Source organism: Equus asinus, chromosome 8 (assembly GCF_041296235.1).
Source record: "Equus asinus isolate D_3611 breed Donkey chromosome 8, EquAss-T2T_v2, whole genome shotgun sequence".
Taxonomy (NCBI): Eukaryota; Metazoa; Chordata; class Mammalia; order Perissodactyla; family Equidae; genus Equus; species Equus asinus.
Window position 1 is genome coordinate 38,201,345 of NC_091797.1, and position 14,909 is coordinate 38,216,253.

The window sequence follows — 14,909 nt, forward strand, 5'->3', positions numbered from 1 at the left end:
TCCATTTTCATTTGTTTTAAGATTTTTAAAATTTCCCTTTTGATTTCTTCTTTGACTCATTTGCTGTTCAGTAGTGATTTGTTTAGTTTCCATGTGTTTATGTGATTTCCAGTTTTCCTCTTTTAATTTCTACTTTCAGACCATTGTGATCAGAAAAAAATACTTGGTATGATTTCAATCGTCTAAATTTGCTAAGACATTTTTTGTGGCATATCATATATTCTATCCTAGTAAATGTCCCATGTGCTGAGAAGAATGTGTATGCTGCTGCATTTTGATGGAATGTTCTATATATGTCTGTTAGGTCTATTTAGTCTAAAGTATGGGTCAAGTCCAATGTTTCTTTGTTGATTTTCTGTCTCAATGATCTATTTCTGAAAGTGGGGTATTGAAGTCCTCTGCTATTTTGTGTTGTCTATTTCTCTCTTGAAATCTGTTAGTATTTGCTTAATATATTTAGGTACTCCAATGTTGGGTGCTTATGTATTTATGAAGTTATATCTTGATGAGTTAACGTCTTTATTATTATATAATGACCTCCTTTGTCTCTTACTATTTTTGACATAAAGACTATTTTGTCTGTTATAAGTATTGCTACCCTCTTCTCTCTTTTATTTTCTTGCATGGAATACTTTTTCTATCCCTTCACTTTGAGTCTACGTGTGTTCTTAAAACTGAAGTGAGTCTTTTTCAGGCAGCATATACTTGGGTCTGGTTTTTTTATTATCCATCCAACTACTCTGTGCCTTTTGATTAGAGAATTTAATCCATTTACATTCAGATTAATTACTGATATGTAAGGCCTTACTAATGCCATCTTCTTAATTGCTTTCTGGTTGTTCTGTAGTTTCACTGGCTTTTTTCTCTCTCTCTTGCTGCCTGCCTTTGTGGAGTGATGATTTTCCATGGTAGTATCTCTGATTCCCTTCTCTTTAACTTTTGTGAATCTGTGATAGGTTTTTGCTTTGTGGTTACCATGAGGCTTACATAAAACATTTTAGAGATACAACATACACACTGATGGGGTTCCACCTAGAGCACCTTCTCTTAGCTTTACTGCCTCAGGGATTTCTCCAACACCATAGGAGCTACATCAGTCCACATAGTCAAAGACATCTCAAAAATGCAGGGGAGTTAATGCCCCAGGGGCAACACTGAATTGAAGGCAGTGAACAAATGCTTCAGTTTCCTGTTCTTCAGAGGAACAATTCTGAGGTACATTCTACAGGGTTTCTCAGAGGATCTCTAGCAGGATCTCCAGCTGACATTGTGGTAATCAGTTCAGTGACATTCACTCTATTGATTTTCCCTCATTTCTTGTCTCATTCTCCATGCTCACCCATTGGGATCACCTTCTAAATAAATGATGTGTATCCTAGTCCTTTTCTCAGGCTCTGCTTTCAGAGGAACCCAAATTAAGACAATGTGTCTAGGGACGAGTTTTTCCATCTCTCTTTGTTTGGAGAAAGCCCTTCCAATTTGTGAATTTTAAATTTGAAGACTTTCATCTTTCCCCATTATTTCTTCAAAATGTTCCTCCTTTCCAGTTTATTTTTTTCCTTTTCTGGCACTTCAGTTTTCTTTTTTTTTTGGTTTTCTAATCTATCCTCCTTACCTCCTAGCTTTTTATATTTACTAGCTCCTTTCCTGCTGCCTTCTGGGAGAGTTCCTTAATGTTATCATCCAAACCACTAATTTGTTTCATTTTTAGCTATATTCATTTTACCATTTATCTCAGCTATTGTGTTTTTTTAATGTTAAATTTTCCATAACTAATATTATCACATGAGTCTTTTTTTGTGATTTCTTGTGGTTTCACATCCACATCACTAATTTATTTCCTAACAAATTATCTCAATCTTAGCAGCTTATAACAATGCACACTTATTATCTTACAGTTCTGTAGGTTAGAAGTCTGACACAGATCTTACTAGGTTACAATGAAAGTGTCAAAAGGGCTGTATTCCTTTCTGGAGGTACCAGGGGCAAATTTGTTTCTTTGTTTTTTTCTAGCTTCTAGATCTTGCCTATATTCCTTGGCTCATGGCCCCCTTTCTCCATCTTCAAAACCAGCAATAGTGGGTTGAAGTGAATTGCGTTCTCACATCACCTCACTTTGACTTTCCCTTCTGCCTCCCTCTTCCACTTTCATGGATCCTTGTGAATACATTCAGACCACCTGGATAATCCAGGATATTCTTCCTACCTCAAGGTTATCTGATTTGCAAACTTATTCCCCTTTTGCAGTGTAAGATAACACCTTTATAACAAAATAAGGAAGAAATACTCATAACTCTTACAGTCTTTGTTTCTGCAATTGGTCATATGATTGTAGCTGGTATTTATAATTACCTTCTTCCACTACCCATTCCATATTCCCTTTTCCCTCAGCAAACACCTCAGATGGTCTAGATGTCTTAGTTCCAAAGGCAGGAATGCTTCCATCGGGAGACCCGGCAATGATTCCATTGAATTGGAAGATGAGACTGCAACCTAGCCACTTTAGACATCTCATGCCTAAAAACACTGAACAAAAATAACAACAAAAAAGCCAACAACAACAACAACAACAAAACAGGCAAAGAAGGGGCTTGCTATCCTGGCTAAGTGGTTGATCCTGATTACCTAGGGTAAATTGGGTTGCTGCTACATAATGGAGGTAAGGAAGAATATGTGTGAATACATGAGGTATCTTAGAATTTCTCTTAGTACCACCATGTCTGTGATTAAAATTAATGGAAAACTACAATTCAAGGAAACTACTAATGGTCCAGACTCTTCAGGAATGAAAGTTTGGATCACCCCACCAGGCAAAGAATCACAATTAACTGAGATGTTTGCTGAGGGCAAAAGGAATAAAGAATGTGTAGAGGAAGAAGATAATTATAAATACTAGCTACAACCACATGATAGCTGTAGAGATGAAGTCTGTAACAGTAATGAGTATTTCTTCTTTATTTTGTTATGAATGTTACCTTACATTACAGAGGAGAATGAAGGTTGCAGATAGAATTAAGGTTGCTAATCAGTTGACCTTGAGATAGGGAGATTATCCTGGATTTACACAGGTGGGCCCAATGTAATCACAAGGATCCATAAATGTGGAACAGGGAGGTAGAAGGGGAGGTGAGAGTGATGTGATGGGAGAAAGATTAAATCCACTATTGCTGGCTTTGAAGATGAATGAAGGGGCCATGAGCCAGGGAATATGGGCATCCTCTAGGTGCTGAAAAAGGCAAGGTAATTAATTCACCTCTACAACCTCCAGAAAGGGACCTGCTCCTTTTGACACCTTCATTATAGCTCAGGGATAATAAATTTGTGCTGTTTTAAAACACTAAGTTTGAAGTAATTTGTTATGGCAGCGATAGGAAACTAATACAGAAAGAAAAGATGATAACTATTCCAAAGGATCCCAAAGGACAGGGAAAAGTAGAATTTATTTAAAAAACCAAGACAAACAAAAAATATTTATTCATTCTGACATTTTACTAACTCCTCTGCCCCAGACTATAGAGAAGCTCATCCCCCAACTGATTTAAGATAGACATTAGTCCTTCCAAGAAGTTCTTTCTCTCTCTGTTATTTCCTGGAATCCATATTATCCTTCAGCTTCTAAAGTTTCTCCAGGTTTGGTTTGGGTGGAAGGAGCCAATAGCCTATGCTAGTTTGTCATCTTTGCAGGAAGCAGAACCATCTGCCTTCTCTTTTGTTATATTTTGTATTTTGTTTGGCATTATAGAATTTGGGGAGAGTTGTTTATTAGTTTTCTAAGGGTGCTGTAACAAATTACTACAAACTGCGTGGCTTAAAACAACAGAAATATGTTCTCCCACAGTTCTGGAGGCCAAAAGGCCAAAATCAACACGCTGACAGAGTAGGTTCCTTCTGGAGGCTCTGAGGTAGGCTCTGTTCCATGTCCCTCCTAGCTTCTGGTGGCTCTGGCAATGCCTGGCATTCCCTGGCTTGTAGATGCATCACTCCAACCTCTCCATCTTCACATGGCTTTCCCCGTGTCTCTCTGTCTTCTCCTTTCGTCTCTTATAAGGACACTTTTTATTGGATTGAGGGCTCACCCTAATACAGGATACTCTTGTCTTGAAATCCTTACCTTAACCACATCTGCAAAATCCTTATTCCAAAGAGGTTCTGGGGGCCACAATTCAACCCACTATAAGTACTGGCATTTTTATATTATTAATTTCTCCCATCTAACAACTTTTACTGAGGTTAAAGAAGATTAGTTATTTTGAAATTCACTGAATGAACCACTAAAATATTAATTCAAAAGAAAAACAGTTCTGGTGAATTTTGTGATGTGTGACAGAAAGCACAAATTAGGCAAGACAGACAATAAAATTTATAATATAGAAACAATGTGAAGCTTGACCATAAATGGAGTGAAGTTAAAATACCAAACCAAGCATGCTGGTGTTTTCCACTACAAATAAATCTACAGATAAGACTTCCGATCATAATCAGAAAATGATCAAACTGTGTCCAGAGGTTCACTAACAACATATACAGGTCTGAGCGCTTGTGTGTGTTTATACACCTCAGCCCTCCAACAGGTCTCCTCTGCCACCGTCTGCCTTGGAGACAGAGCTTCCTAGAGCCAGCACCCGGAGGGGAGAAAACAGAGGGAAAGGAACAGGGTCAGCTCTCAGGCCCCTCCCCCGGCCTTGTGTTGGAGTCTGTGTGTGCGGCGGTGGGAGGAGGGGCGAATCTCGTGATTCAAAGTCGCAGCCCCCTCCTGCAGCTGTCGCCTACTTCCCCGGAATCCTGTTCTTAAACATAAACAGCAGTCGTGAGAGAAGTTAGAGACAGGAACTGCGCACAAGATCCTCGGCCGCCGTCTAGGGCCCTCCGGCCACACAAACCCGCGGCGAGGCGCCCGCCAAGCGAGGCTCAGCGGCTGCTTTCAGGCCTCTCTAGGAAGACGCTCTCGGTGGTGGTCTCGCGCGGCTCCCAGCTCCCCGCTGCCGCCTTTATTTTGAAATGTATGGCCAGTTAGCCTTCTAAAAGGGTGGTAAACGAACGCTCTCCCCCTCAACTTTAAAGTTATGGTGGAGCAGTACTGTCGTTTCCGATTTATGTCCTGTGGTAGTAATATCGTGGCATAATCAAGGTTAGGTGTTAAGAACTAAGGCCCTGGAATAATATGTTTAAATCCTGTTTCTACCGTTTGCTATCCATGTGCTCTTGTGCAGGAATACAGCTCAATTTTCTCAACTATAAAATGGGAAAAATAACACCACTTGTACAATCATGAGATAGGATGCATTAGCACAGTGCCTGTAAAAAAAAACAAAAAACCTATGAGTTCAATATTACCTTCCAAAAACCAAATATCGGCATATTTAGATCCTATCACGACATTTCTATTTCAAGGTCATCAAAAAATAAATGCAAAGTTTGTATAAAGTCTCTTACTGTAAGATTTTGTACCTTAGATGATCATACTTCTAGTATTGAGGTTGCTTTTAGCTAGAGAGTTTTCACATAAAAACATATACTGTGGAATATTTAAGCCTTGTATGGTTGTTTTTATTGCTCACATTAGCAGAAATGTGCCTCGACAAACAGGTAAAACAAGTAGAGCAGAATTCACCTTTCTGTCTTGAAATCATGGTAGAGCTCCAAGGTGTTGCAGATTCCTCTCTCCACTCTTCTCTCAGATACCAACCTCTCTACACTCTCCTGTCTTTTCTGGACGGAAGAGGAGCCAGCAGCAATGAAATAAGATTTTAGAATCTTTATTTGTAGTACTAATTCCCTCAGCTCTTTTCCATAACTCAGTAGCCAGAGCCCTGTATTTCTGTCAAGAGCTCCCCAGAACTATAGTCTATATTCTACCACCCCGGGAAGGTACCAAAAGCCACAGCATATGTGGCAGTACAATCCTGGTTATACTACTATATACTACTATCTCCTCCAAATTCTAAGGTTTAGATCAATTTGAACAACTTTCCTCATCTCTAACACCAACTCTTTCCTAATTTACTTCTACTCCCCTCCTGTCTTTTTTTTTTTTTAAAGATTTTATTTTTTCCTTTTCCTCCCCAAAGCCCCCCAGTACATAGTTGTATATTCTTCGTTGTGGGTCCTTCTAGTTGTGGCATGTGGGACGCTGCCTCAGCGTGGTCTGATGAGCAATGCCATGTCCGCGCCCAGGATTCGAACCAACGAAACACTGGGCCGCCTGCAGTGGAGCGCGAACTTAACCACTTGGCCACGGGGCCAGCCCCGTCCCCTCCTGTCTTATTTGAATCTCTGGATGTTGGCTTCTTGCCTTGTATGCTCTTCTGGTTGTTTACTTCCTGGCAGAAGTAAATCTGGACATAGATTTTGGCCTCCACATTGGAATGCCACCATTGTGTATGCCTTCTTGTTTGAGATGACTCTAATTTTGTTGTGTCTTGATTTTTTAAAGGAATGTTCCAAAAGCACTTTTCTGCAGTGCATTGCTCAAGCTATTCCATTCCTGGGCTTAGCTTACCTCCTCTTGTGGAGAATCATTAACTAGGGTTGATGATGTCTCTCTTTACCTGAATCTTCCTCTCCAACCCCCTCCCCCTGGCTCTGTAATTATGGTTATTTCCCAAGAGAGTCTTTTTTTCTATCTCCATTGTTCTAGACTAACCCATTTATCAGCCTCACCCAAATTCTGCTCTTTTGGGTTGACTTTGGCAGTCAATGGCAGACGTACATTCCCAGGCTCACAGAAAGCACACACACAGAGGTGAAGATCATATGCAGAACAGCAAGCCAGAGAATGAGAGAGAAAAAAAGAGACACTGGTCTTTCAGTCATTCATCTCACCAGTGTTTATTTTTCATTCAATGTTTTTCATGTTTTGCTATTTCCTTAGCATTTCCATATGAATTTGAGTTCTTTACATTAATAGGTTTTCCCTCTTGTGAATTCTCTGATGTTGACTAAGGTGTGAGCTCTGACTGAAGGCTCTTCCACACTCACTACATTCATAGGGTTTCTCTCCAGTGTGAATTCTCAGGTGTCGAATAAGGTGTGAGCTCACTCTGAAGGTTTTCCCACATTCACTACATTCATAGGGTTTCTCTCTGGTGTGAATTCTCTGATGTAGGATAAGATGTGAGTTCAGGCTGAATGCTCTCCCACATTCTTTGCATTCAAAGGGTCTTTCCCCAGTGTGAATTCTCTGGTGTCTAATAAGATCTGAGCTCCCCCCAAAGCCTTTCCCACACTCATTACATTCATAGGGTCTCTCTCCAGTGTGGATTCTCTGATGCCTAATAAGCTTTGAGCTGTGTCTGAAAGCTTTCCCACATTCATTACACTGATGCGTTTTCTCTCCACTGAAAATTGCTGCATGTTTAATAAGATTTGGGCTCTTCAGAGATTTTCTGTATTGATGGATTTTTTCTCCAGCATAAATTCTTTGATGCTTAATAAAATCTGAATTCCATTTGAAACTTTGGTCATAGGTACTGTGCTTATAAGATTTCTGGTGTGTAAATTCATTTGTGTTCAGATTTAAGCTTCTCTCAGAACATCCATCATGGCTTATTATTTCACCTGTAAGTGTATTTTTGTGGGTGAGGATTTTACTAAAACCTCCATCCTGAGCAGATGATGGTCTCCAAGACTCCTCTGGTTCTTTTTCCCAGTGCCTCTTTATCTTGCCTGCAGACTTACAGATGTTTTGAGACTCAGCAGATCCTTCTGACATGAATCCTGAAATTCTTCCTGATATAATTCTCTGCGATTCCATTTTTTCATAAATGTCCAACTTTGGCATGGATCCATTGTTTTCACTCTTATTATCTAAAATAATGAAAAAAGAAAGAGGTAAATACCTGTTTGATGAGCTGGAAGAACAGAAAATTTTGAGGAATGTACAATACAGTTACATATTGGCACCTCACTTGGCCACTCTAAAAATGTGCCCTTTCAAATGAAAGGAGTGATAGACAAGGACACAAAAGAAAGAAAAATTGTTAAAAGCAAGTATATATGCAGTGGTTTGCAGAAAGAGGAAACAGACATTCAAGGAGGAACAGACCAAATAGAAAAGACTGGGAATAGGAACATGACCCGCAAGAATGGAGGGGGAGACAAAGTACGGAGAAAGAACTATGCAATATGACGGAGAACTTTGAATCTATGATAGATTTCCAGTGGTAGGTTTAGAGGGAGAAAGAGAGGCACCATATCAAAGAAAGCAGAAGAGGATATAGATGCAAGGAAAAAGTAAAGCTACAAAGGACCCTGAGGTATGTGTATGTCAAGAAGAAAACCTCCATCCATCTATCCATCCAATCCAACCTTCCATTTTTTCTTCATCTTCCATGCTTAATCAAGTTCTAGCACCACTTTCTGCTAAATGTCCCCTATATACATTCCTTTCTCTACATTTCTCTTACTATCATCCTAGTCAAGAACCTCATCACTTCCTTTCTAGATGACTGTAACAGCCTCCTTGCTGTTACTTCTTAGCCATCATAAATACTCTTACCAGACTGTCATTAAACCCTGTCATCCTCTTACACTCTACTCTTTTCTTGCACAACACATCCGAATTCATCAGGCTGGTTTCCAGGACCCACTTATTTAGTCCTCACAATTCCTTCCTTTTAGCTCACGAATCTATAGTGTGCTCATGACTCTATATTGTGCTGGAGTCAAGCAGCCCCTCTTTTATATAGGGTTTCCTTTGCCTAGAATAAGTTAGGGCAGGACAGGGGGTTAGGCAGTGCTGGTCTTAGGGTGGGAAAAATTTACAATTTTAGATGGGGTGGATAGAAATGTTTCCAGAACAACCTTGAAAGCAGAATTTGGGTATTTTTTAAAAAAATTACTGTAATTTGTTCTTGGGTTTATTTTTGGGACCATTCACCCCTAAAGTGATACTGAATCTATGAACTTTTTAAACAGATCAGTTTTAGGACAGTGATAAGTATTCTATGGAGGTAGTCAGAAGTATGGCCAATTCTATAAAACCATAAGAGAGCTTTGGAAGACCAAAATTACATAAAAACAGCAACAATATGGATCTTATTCTATGTATCTGTGAATTATATTCTGTTTATGAGTATATCATAATGTATCTGCCTCTCTCTTCCTCTACCGTTACACGTATTTCTCTATTAACATGTTTCTGTCCATGTGCTGCTTCTTCTTTTGCTTCTTTTCTCATTCCCTGACATTTTCTTGACTCATTCATTTCTCTTTCTTTTAATTTGCTCATAAAATAAAAACAACCTGTGTTTTGGAAACATTCAAGATAAAGAAAAAATGGAAAAATGGAAATATTCTGGATAAGGAACAAAATTATTTTTTTTAATTGGTCAATAACACATAGAAAAAAAATGTTCTCTCCTTCTCACTGGGTAATAAAGGAAAGGACATCTACAGCGACTCAGACTAATCTGAGAAGGGAGATTTACTGTCACACTGCTTTAGTGACATGCACCGCATAGAAAACTGCCCCTTACCACAGTCCATTATGAGCTGGGTTTCTGAAGAACCAGGAAGGGCCTTGGTGTCCACTGGCTGGAACTGGACATTAAGTGCTGGTCCAGAAGGTGTCACCTTTCTCCTGAATATTTCTTGTCCATGTCCATGGACTGGAATCTGAGAAAAAGAAAGTATATTTGGGCTTATGAGAGAATCTCTGTTGGAATTAAATATCTTCCAAAAACAAAGAGAACTTCCTGTAGGAATACAAAACTAGGGAAGGAAGAATTAAGTCTGATTCAATTGTAAAATGTAGTATAGTACCAAACAGAGAGGAAAGGAGATATAAATGCACACTGAACTAAGAGCTCCTGTAAGTCTCACTAGATATTCAATCTCAGGCTCTTTTCTCCCATTGTGGGACTCCATCCATTCTGGAGGTCTTAGATCTCCCATCCCCTCTGTACCTGGAGTACTGCTTCATCAGTGCCTCTCTCCAGATCTTCCAGTATGGTCACTGCCTCTTCTCCACTCTCTGGGTAATGTTTACGCACCCAGGCCTGCAGATCCCCTGGCAGGATGGTCAGGAACTGCTCCAGCACCAGCAGCTCCAGGATCTGCTCCTTAGTGTGGGTTTCTGGCTTCAGCCACTGACAGCAGAGCTCCCGGAGCCGGCAGAGGGCCTCACGGGGTCCAGGGGAATCCTGGTAGCAGAACTGCCTGAAAAGCTGCCGGCAGAGCTCTTGCCTGAGGGGATCACTTCTCTGTAAGCAAGTGTCCTGCTGCCAGACAAAATCTTCCTCCTCTATCTTCACTATCAGAAGTCCTTCATCTTCCTGAAGGTTCTGAGCTGAAGCTTTCTTTGATTCTGTTGTCATCTTCGAATAGAATATATTATCAGAAAACACACTTCTGCTTTGTGAAGGGTCTTATTTAGTTTCAAGAACTCTCCTGAGGGGTAAAAAAATTATTATTACTCTCTATGAAGATGAAAGATCACACATAGAATTAGCCATTCTCCATTACACAAAAATTTCCTGGGCATTTCCTATGTGTAAAAGCACTGAAATACCTGCTTTGCGGAATACAACTGTTACATAATTTCTACCTCAAGGCAGCTTAAAATTTCAATTAAAAAATAAGGTTACTTAAATTAGAAATATTAAATATAAGGCAATACAAATATAAGGCAATACTAAATGTTAACATGCAACATGCAATTAAATTGTATCTAAGTCATAAAGACAATAAGGATCAAAAGAGATAAATGATAGAAGTACTTCATAACGTTGGAAGATGGAAAAGCGCACAGTTGCATGGTCAGGGAAGCTTAATTAAAAAACTAACTTCTGAAACAATTAAAAAATTAACTTCTGAAGAATGGAAAGGATTTGACTAGGGTGTGGGAAAGAGAGAAATAGGAAATTATAAGCAAGGAAACAGCCTGAACAATTGGTTAATGGCAGGAACACGGAAGTGGGGAACTGGGAAGTTCAGCAGGTTTGCATCAGGAAATTACAGAGGAAAGGCTGGGGCCTTACTGCAGAAAGCCTCAACTGTCAAGTTTATGAATTCAGAGTTCATCTTTTAGGCACTGGGGAGCCAATGAAAGTTTTTGAGCAGAATGACCTGAAAGATACTGTTTGTGGAGATTAACACATTGTTCATTTCTAGGATGGACTGCAACATGAAAAGACAGAAACAAAAAGAGGCCACTGTACTCATACAAGTGTGAGGAAAATAGACGCTGAGAATGTTATAATTATCTATTCAGAATTTATAACCAGGATTACTTATAAATCTCTTAAATAATAAAATAGGACAAATATTCTTGAGAGCCAGATGTTAATAATTTCAGTCAGTATAACTAGCTCCCTCCCCAAAAGTCCCCAGATAGGTTTCCTTTTTTTTTTTTAGGAAAGTTAGCCCTGAGCTAACATCCATCGTCAATCCTCCTTGCCTGGCATCCGAGATCTGGACCAGGGAACCTCGGGACACTGAAGTGCAACACGCGTGGTAACCGCTACGCCACCGGGCCGGCAACCAGATAGATTTCCTTTTGTCCCAACAGTTTCTTCTCTGCCTTCCTAGTTTCATGGCTTAGTCCATGGTTTGGACATTGAGGCCTGTCATCTCACCAATAAAATATAATAAACCAGCCTTCTGTGAGTCTTGTTATTGAGTATCAGTTCCTCAAGTGTTAGCAGCAGTGGGAATGGTCAGTCTGGTTTCTGAACTGAAAAACTGAATAACAAGAATTTAGAGATGAAGTCCTAGAGGACAATAGCAAAAGGCAAATATCAATTCTTCCGGTCCTTCTATTAGACCTATCACCAAGTTGACTACTGACTGTTCACTCACATGTGCTTTTAGAATCTTAGCACAAGCAAAGCACTGGGCTAGAGGTCGTATGGCAGTGGTTTCCAAGAAAGTCTGAGTTCAGAGCTGGGCTCGCTGCCTGATCATTACGTGGGAACTTCGTTACAAACAGATGCCTGGGATGTTGACTGGGTTAGTATGGGGGACGCCTGGAGAATCTCTCTTCTGAGGTACGGCTATAAGGAATTAAACAAAGAGTGTTTGAGTTTGCAAAGAGTTTGCAAAACATTCGGGAAGAAATGACATAAAACAAACATGGATATAACATTTAAATAACGAAACGTTTCACATGGCACATTGAAAACGCTTCATAACTGTTGAACGCTGAAGTACTAAAGTTGTAGAGAGACAACAGCCAAACAGTTCAGAGGTAGGGAGAGAATGTGTGTGTATGTGTGCAAATGGTAGCAAATATTCCCTAGAGGTGGTGGGGCTTAAACGGGTCAATAAAGGATGAGAAAGATCCAGAAAGGCAAAAAGGAAGGGATAGAAGAAAAGCTTAGAAAGCAGGAACGAACAGCAGATTGATAGTGAGACCACCCTGCAGGCTGTAATAATTCGAACGACTAAGAATTCTACTGCCTCAGTTACGGAATTCATCAACTCTACCCTGAGTTGCCAATACATAATATCTGTGAATACAATAAATATCACCTTGTTTTATTTATTTTTTTTTTAAAGATTTAATTTTTTCCTTTTCCTCCCCAAAGCCCCCCAGTACATAGTTGTGTATTCTTCGTTGTGGGTTCTTCTAGTTGTGGCATGTGGGACGCTGCCTCAGCGTGGTCTGATGAGCAGTGCCATGTCCGCGCCCAGGATTCGAACTAACGAAACACTGGGCCGCCTGCAGCGGAGCGCGCGAATTTAACCACTCGGCCACGGGGCCAACCCCCACCTTGTTTTATTTTTAGTTGTTTGGCTGCTTTTCTTCATTAGTTGACTAGAGCTCCATGAGGTTAAGGACCATGCATTATTACTATTATTTTTAAGTTCTCACATTTGTCGATTTGAATAAAATCAATAAAAGTGGAAATTAGGAAAGTTTGAGATGCTTTGTGTTTTGGATATTCTGTCTTAAGGAGACATCAACTTGGAAAAACATTTCCAACAGTTATTAAGAGATTTTAAGGGAAAGGAGCTAGGAATGGAAATATAGATTTAGACAAGATCCATGGAAAAGGCAGTTGAAGACAAATATCGGGATCAACTCTCCAAGATTATGAAATGAGGATCACAGGATCAGATTGAACCTTGGAAAAGAGAGTTCGGGTATAAGTAAGAACAAAATTTAGCAATGATAGAGGGTGAAATAAGGGGGCTAGTACTATGATATATCAGAGAGTCTCAATCCTTCATAGTTTACGGAGACTTTCTTTTGATATAGAAATCTAATTTCACTTCTTATTATGTTTGCTGGATGTGTGAAGTGCTTACCTAGTAGTGTCCTAATACTTTATGGACATTACCTCATTCAGCATAGGAAGATGGACCTACATAATCCACAATTCACTTACATTTCCATTATCATGCTAAGTGGCTGGGTCTACAACATATGTTATCACCTCAGATAGCTTAAAGTTCTGTCTCCAGGTGTTTCATCACTTCTGATCCACTTAAAACAGTCCACAACCGTGGAGAGAATTATCTAGTCCTCAAGGATGTGACATATTTCCCCTAAAGATGGTTTTTAAATGTCTTACTAACTTCAAGCTAATAAACACTTATTGAGCATCTAGTGCTTTACAATCATTATGTTGGGGAGAGTTACAAAAAAGCTAAGCAGATATGTAAACAAACGCCATTAGAACTGAAAGGAAGGCGTAATTATGTTCGGAAAGGTGCAGGTTCGACGAAGAGCAGGGTTCCTGATGGCTTAGCGGGTCTCTGGTGTGTATGCTTGGGTTGAAGGAGGACGGGGGAACAGTTTTGTCGGTGGAGGGAGGGAAGTTGGGGGAAATCTAGTAGAGACCACAGAGCAGAGCAGGGGATTCAAAGTGCGTGTCGGGGAAGGCTCCCACGGCACCTTGTGTTTCTCACATGGATGCACTTTCCACCGTCTTGTAATTGCCTACTTTGCGGTCTCTCTCTCGTTCGAGAACGATGGCAGGGGCTCAGCGTTGGTTTCACTACATCCCCAGCACACAGGAAATACTAAATATTTACTGTGTGATAAATTTCACGAGGAGGCGGGGGCTATCCCCACTTTTTCTATGAAAAGGCAGTTACTCCTCCCATGAGTAGCAGGCATCGGGGCCGGACTCCGGCACAGCGTATTCCGGCAGAAAGCGGCCGAACCGGAAAAGATACCACCCTTCCCCGTCTCGCCCGACGGGGTCAGGCCACTCCTCACAACCAGGACCCCAGATATCCGCCAGCAGAACTGCCATCGGCTCCCGGAACCACACCCTCTACGCCCTCAACGATGACGTAACGCGCGGCGGGGGTAACTATGGAAACCACACTACCCTCTCGAAATAGGCGGGCGCGAATGCCTTCCCAACGCTGAACCTAGTTCCACCTTTCCTCGGGATTCCTTTAAGGTCCGCGGTCCAGGTCGACACAGGGTTGCTACAATCCCGTATAGAACATAGTAGGGACTGGGTGTTTGGAGGGGACAAAGGGTTGGACACCTGGGTCCCCAAATCCGGACTCACCTCTCTTACAGGGCTGGTTCCGATCGGACACTTCCGGTGGAAGGACGGCTCTGCACCGCCTCAAGGCTTCCTTCCACAGAGACTTTTGAGTCTGCGCAGAAGACGGGCTGGCTTTGGACTACAATTCCCAGAAGCCTCTTGGCTTTCTCAGCGCTCAGACTCTGTGTCCCTGGCGTTTTCACCGCTATCCTAAAATTCACAGACCTTGAAGGAGGAGGAGTCTTTTCTGCACTTTGTAGTAGTCAACTTGGCTCTACTGCGCCCGTGCGGCCTGTCCTCAACTTCAGTCTGGGGCAGTGAAATTGAAGCCCACGCAACAGGCATGCAGCTCAAACTTCACCGTTGCAAAGCCTTTCTGGATTTACGGGAAGCCTTTTCCCGAACCCTTGATTCATCCCCCAACTCCGATGAAAAGCAGATAGACAAAACGGGAGTAAG

The 14,909-nt window shown here is 41.0% G+C and overlaps 1 protein-coding gene across 1 annotated transcript; it reads right to left on the bottom strand.

Annotated features, from left to right (window-relative positions):
- Positions 1 to 6,041: 6,041 nt before the first annotated feature.
- Positions 6,042 to 14,564, bottom strand: ZNF165 (zinc finger protein 165). The gene is made up of 4 exons (XM_014828656.3): positions 14,472 to 14,564; positions 9,906 to 10,389; positions 9,477 to 9,615; positions 6,042 to 7,806 (listed from the first exon to the last, which is right to left on the bottom strand). The coding sequence occupies exons 2-4, from the start codon at positions 10,314 to 10,316 to the stop codon at positions 6,896 to 6,898; spliced, it is 1,461 nt and encodes a 486-aa protein (XP_014684142.1). The 5' UTR covers positions 10,317 to 10,389; positions 14,472 to 14,564; the 3' UTR covers positions 6,042 to 6,895.
- Between the last annotated feature and the right edge of the window lie 345 nt (positions 14,565 to 14,909).

Bases quoted from the DNA above. Each gene is read 5' to 3' on its own strand.
- ZNF165 (XM_014828656.3), bottom strand. From the start codon at position 10,316: ATGACAACAGAATCAAAGAAAGCTTCAGCTCAGAACCTTCAGGAAGAT. The intron at 9,616-9,905 runs GTACAGAGGGGA...TCTTTTTCTCAG, and splicing joins CTGATGAAGCAGTACTCCAG to ATTCCAGTCCATGGACATGG. The intron at 7,807-9,476 runs GTAAGGGGCAGT...TCATTATTTTAG, and splicing joins CCAGCTCATAATGGACTGTG to ATAATAAGAGTGAAAACAAT.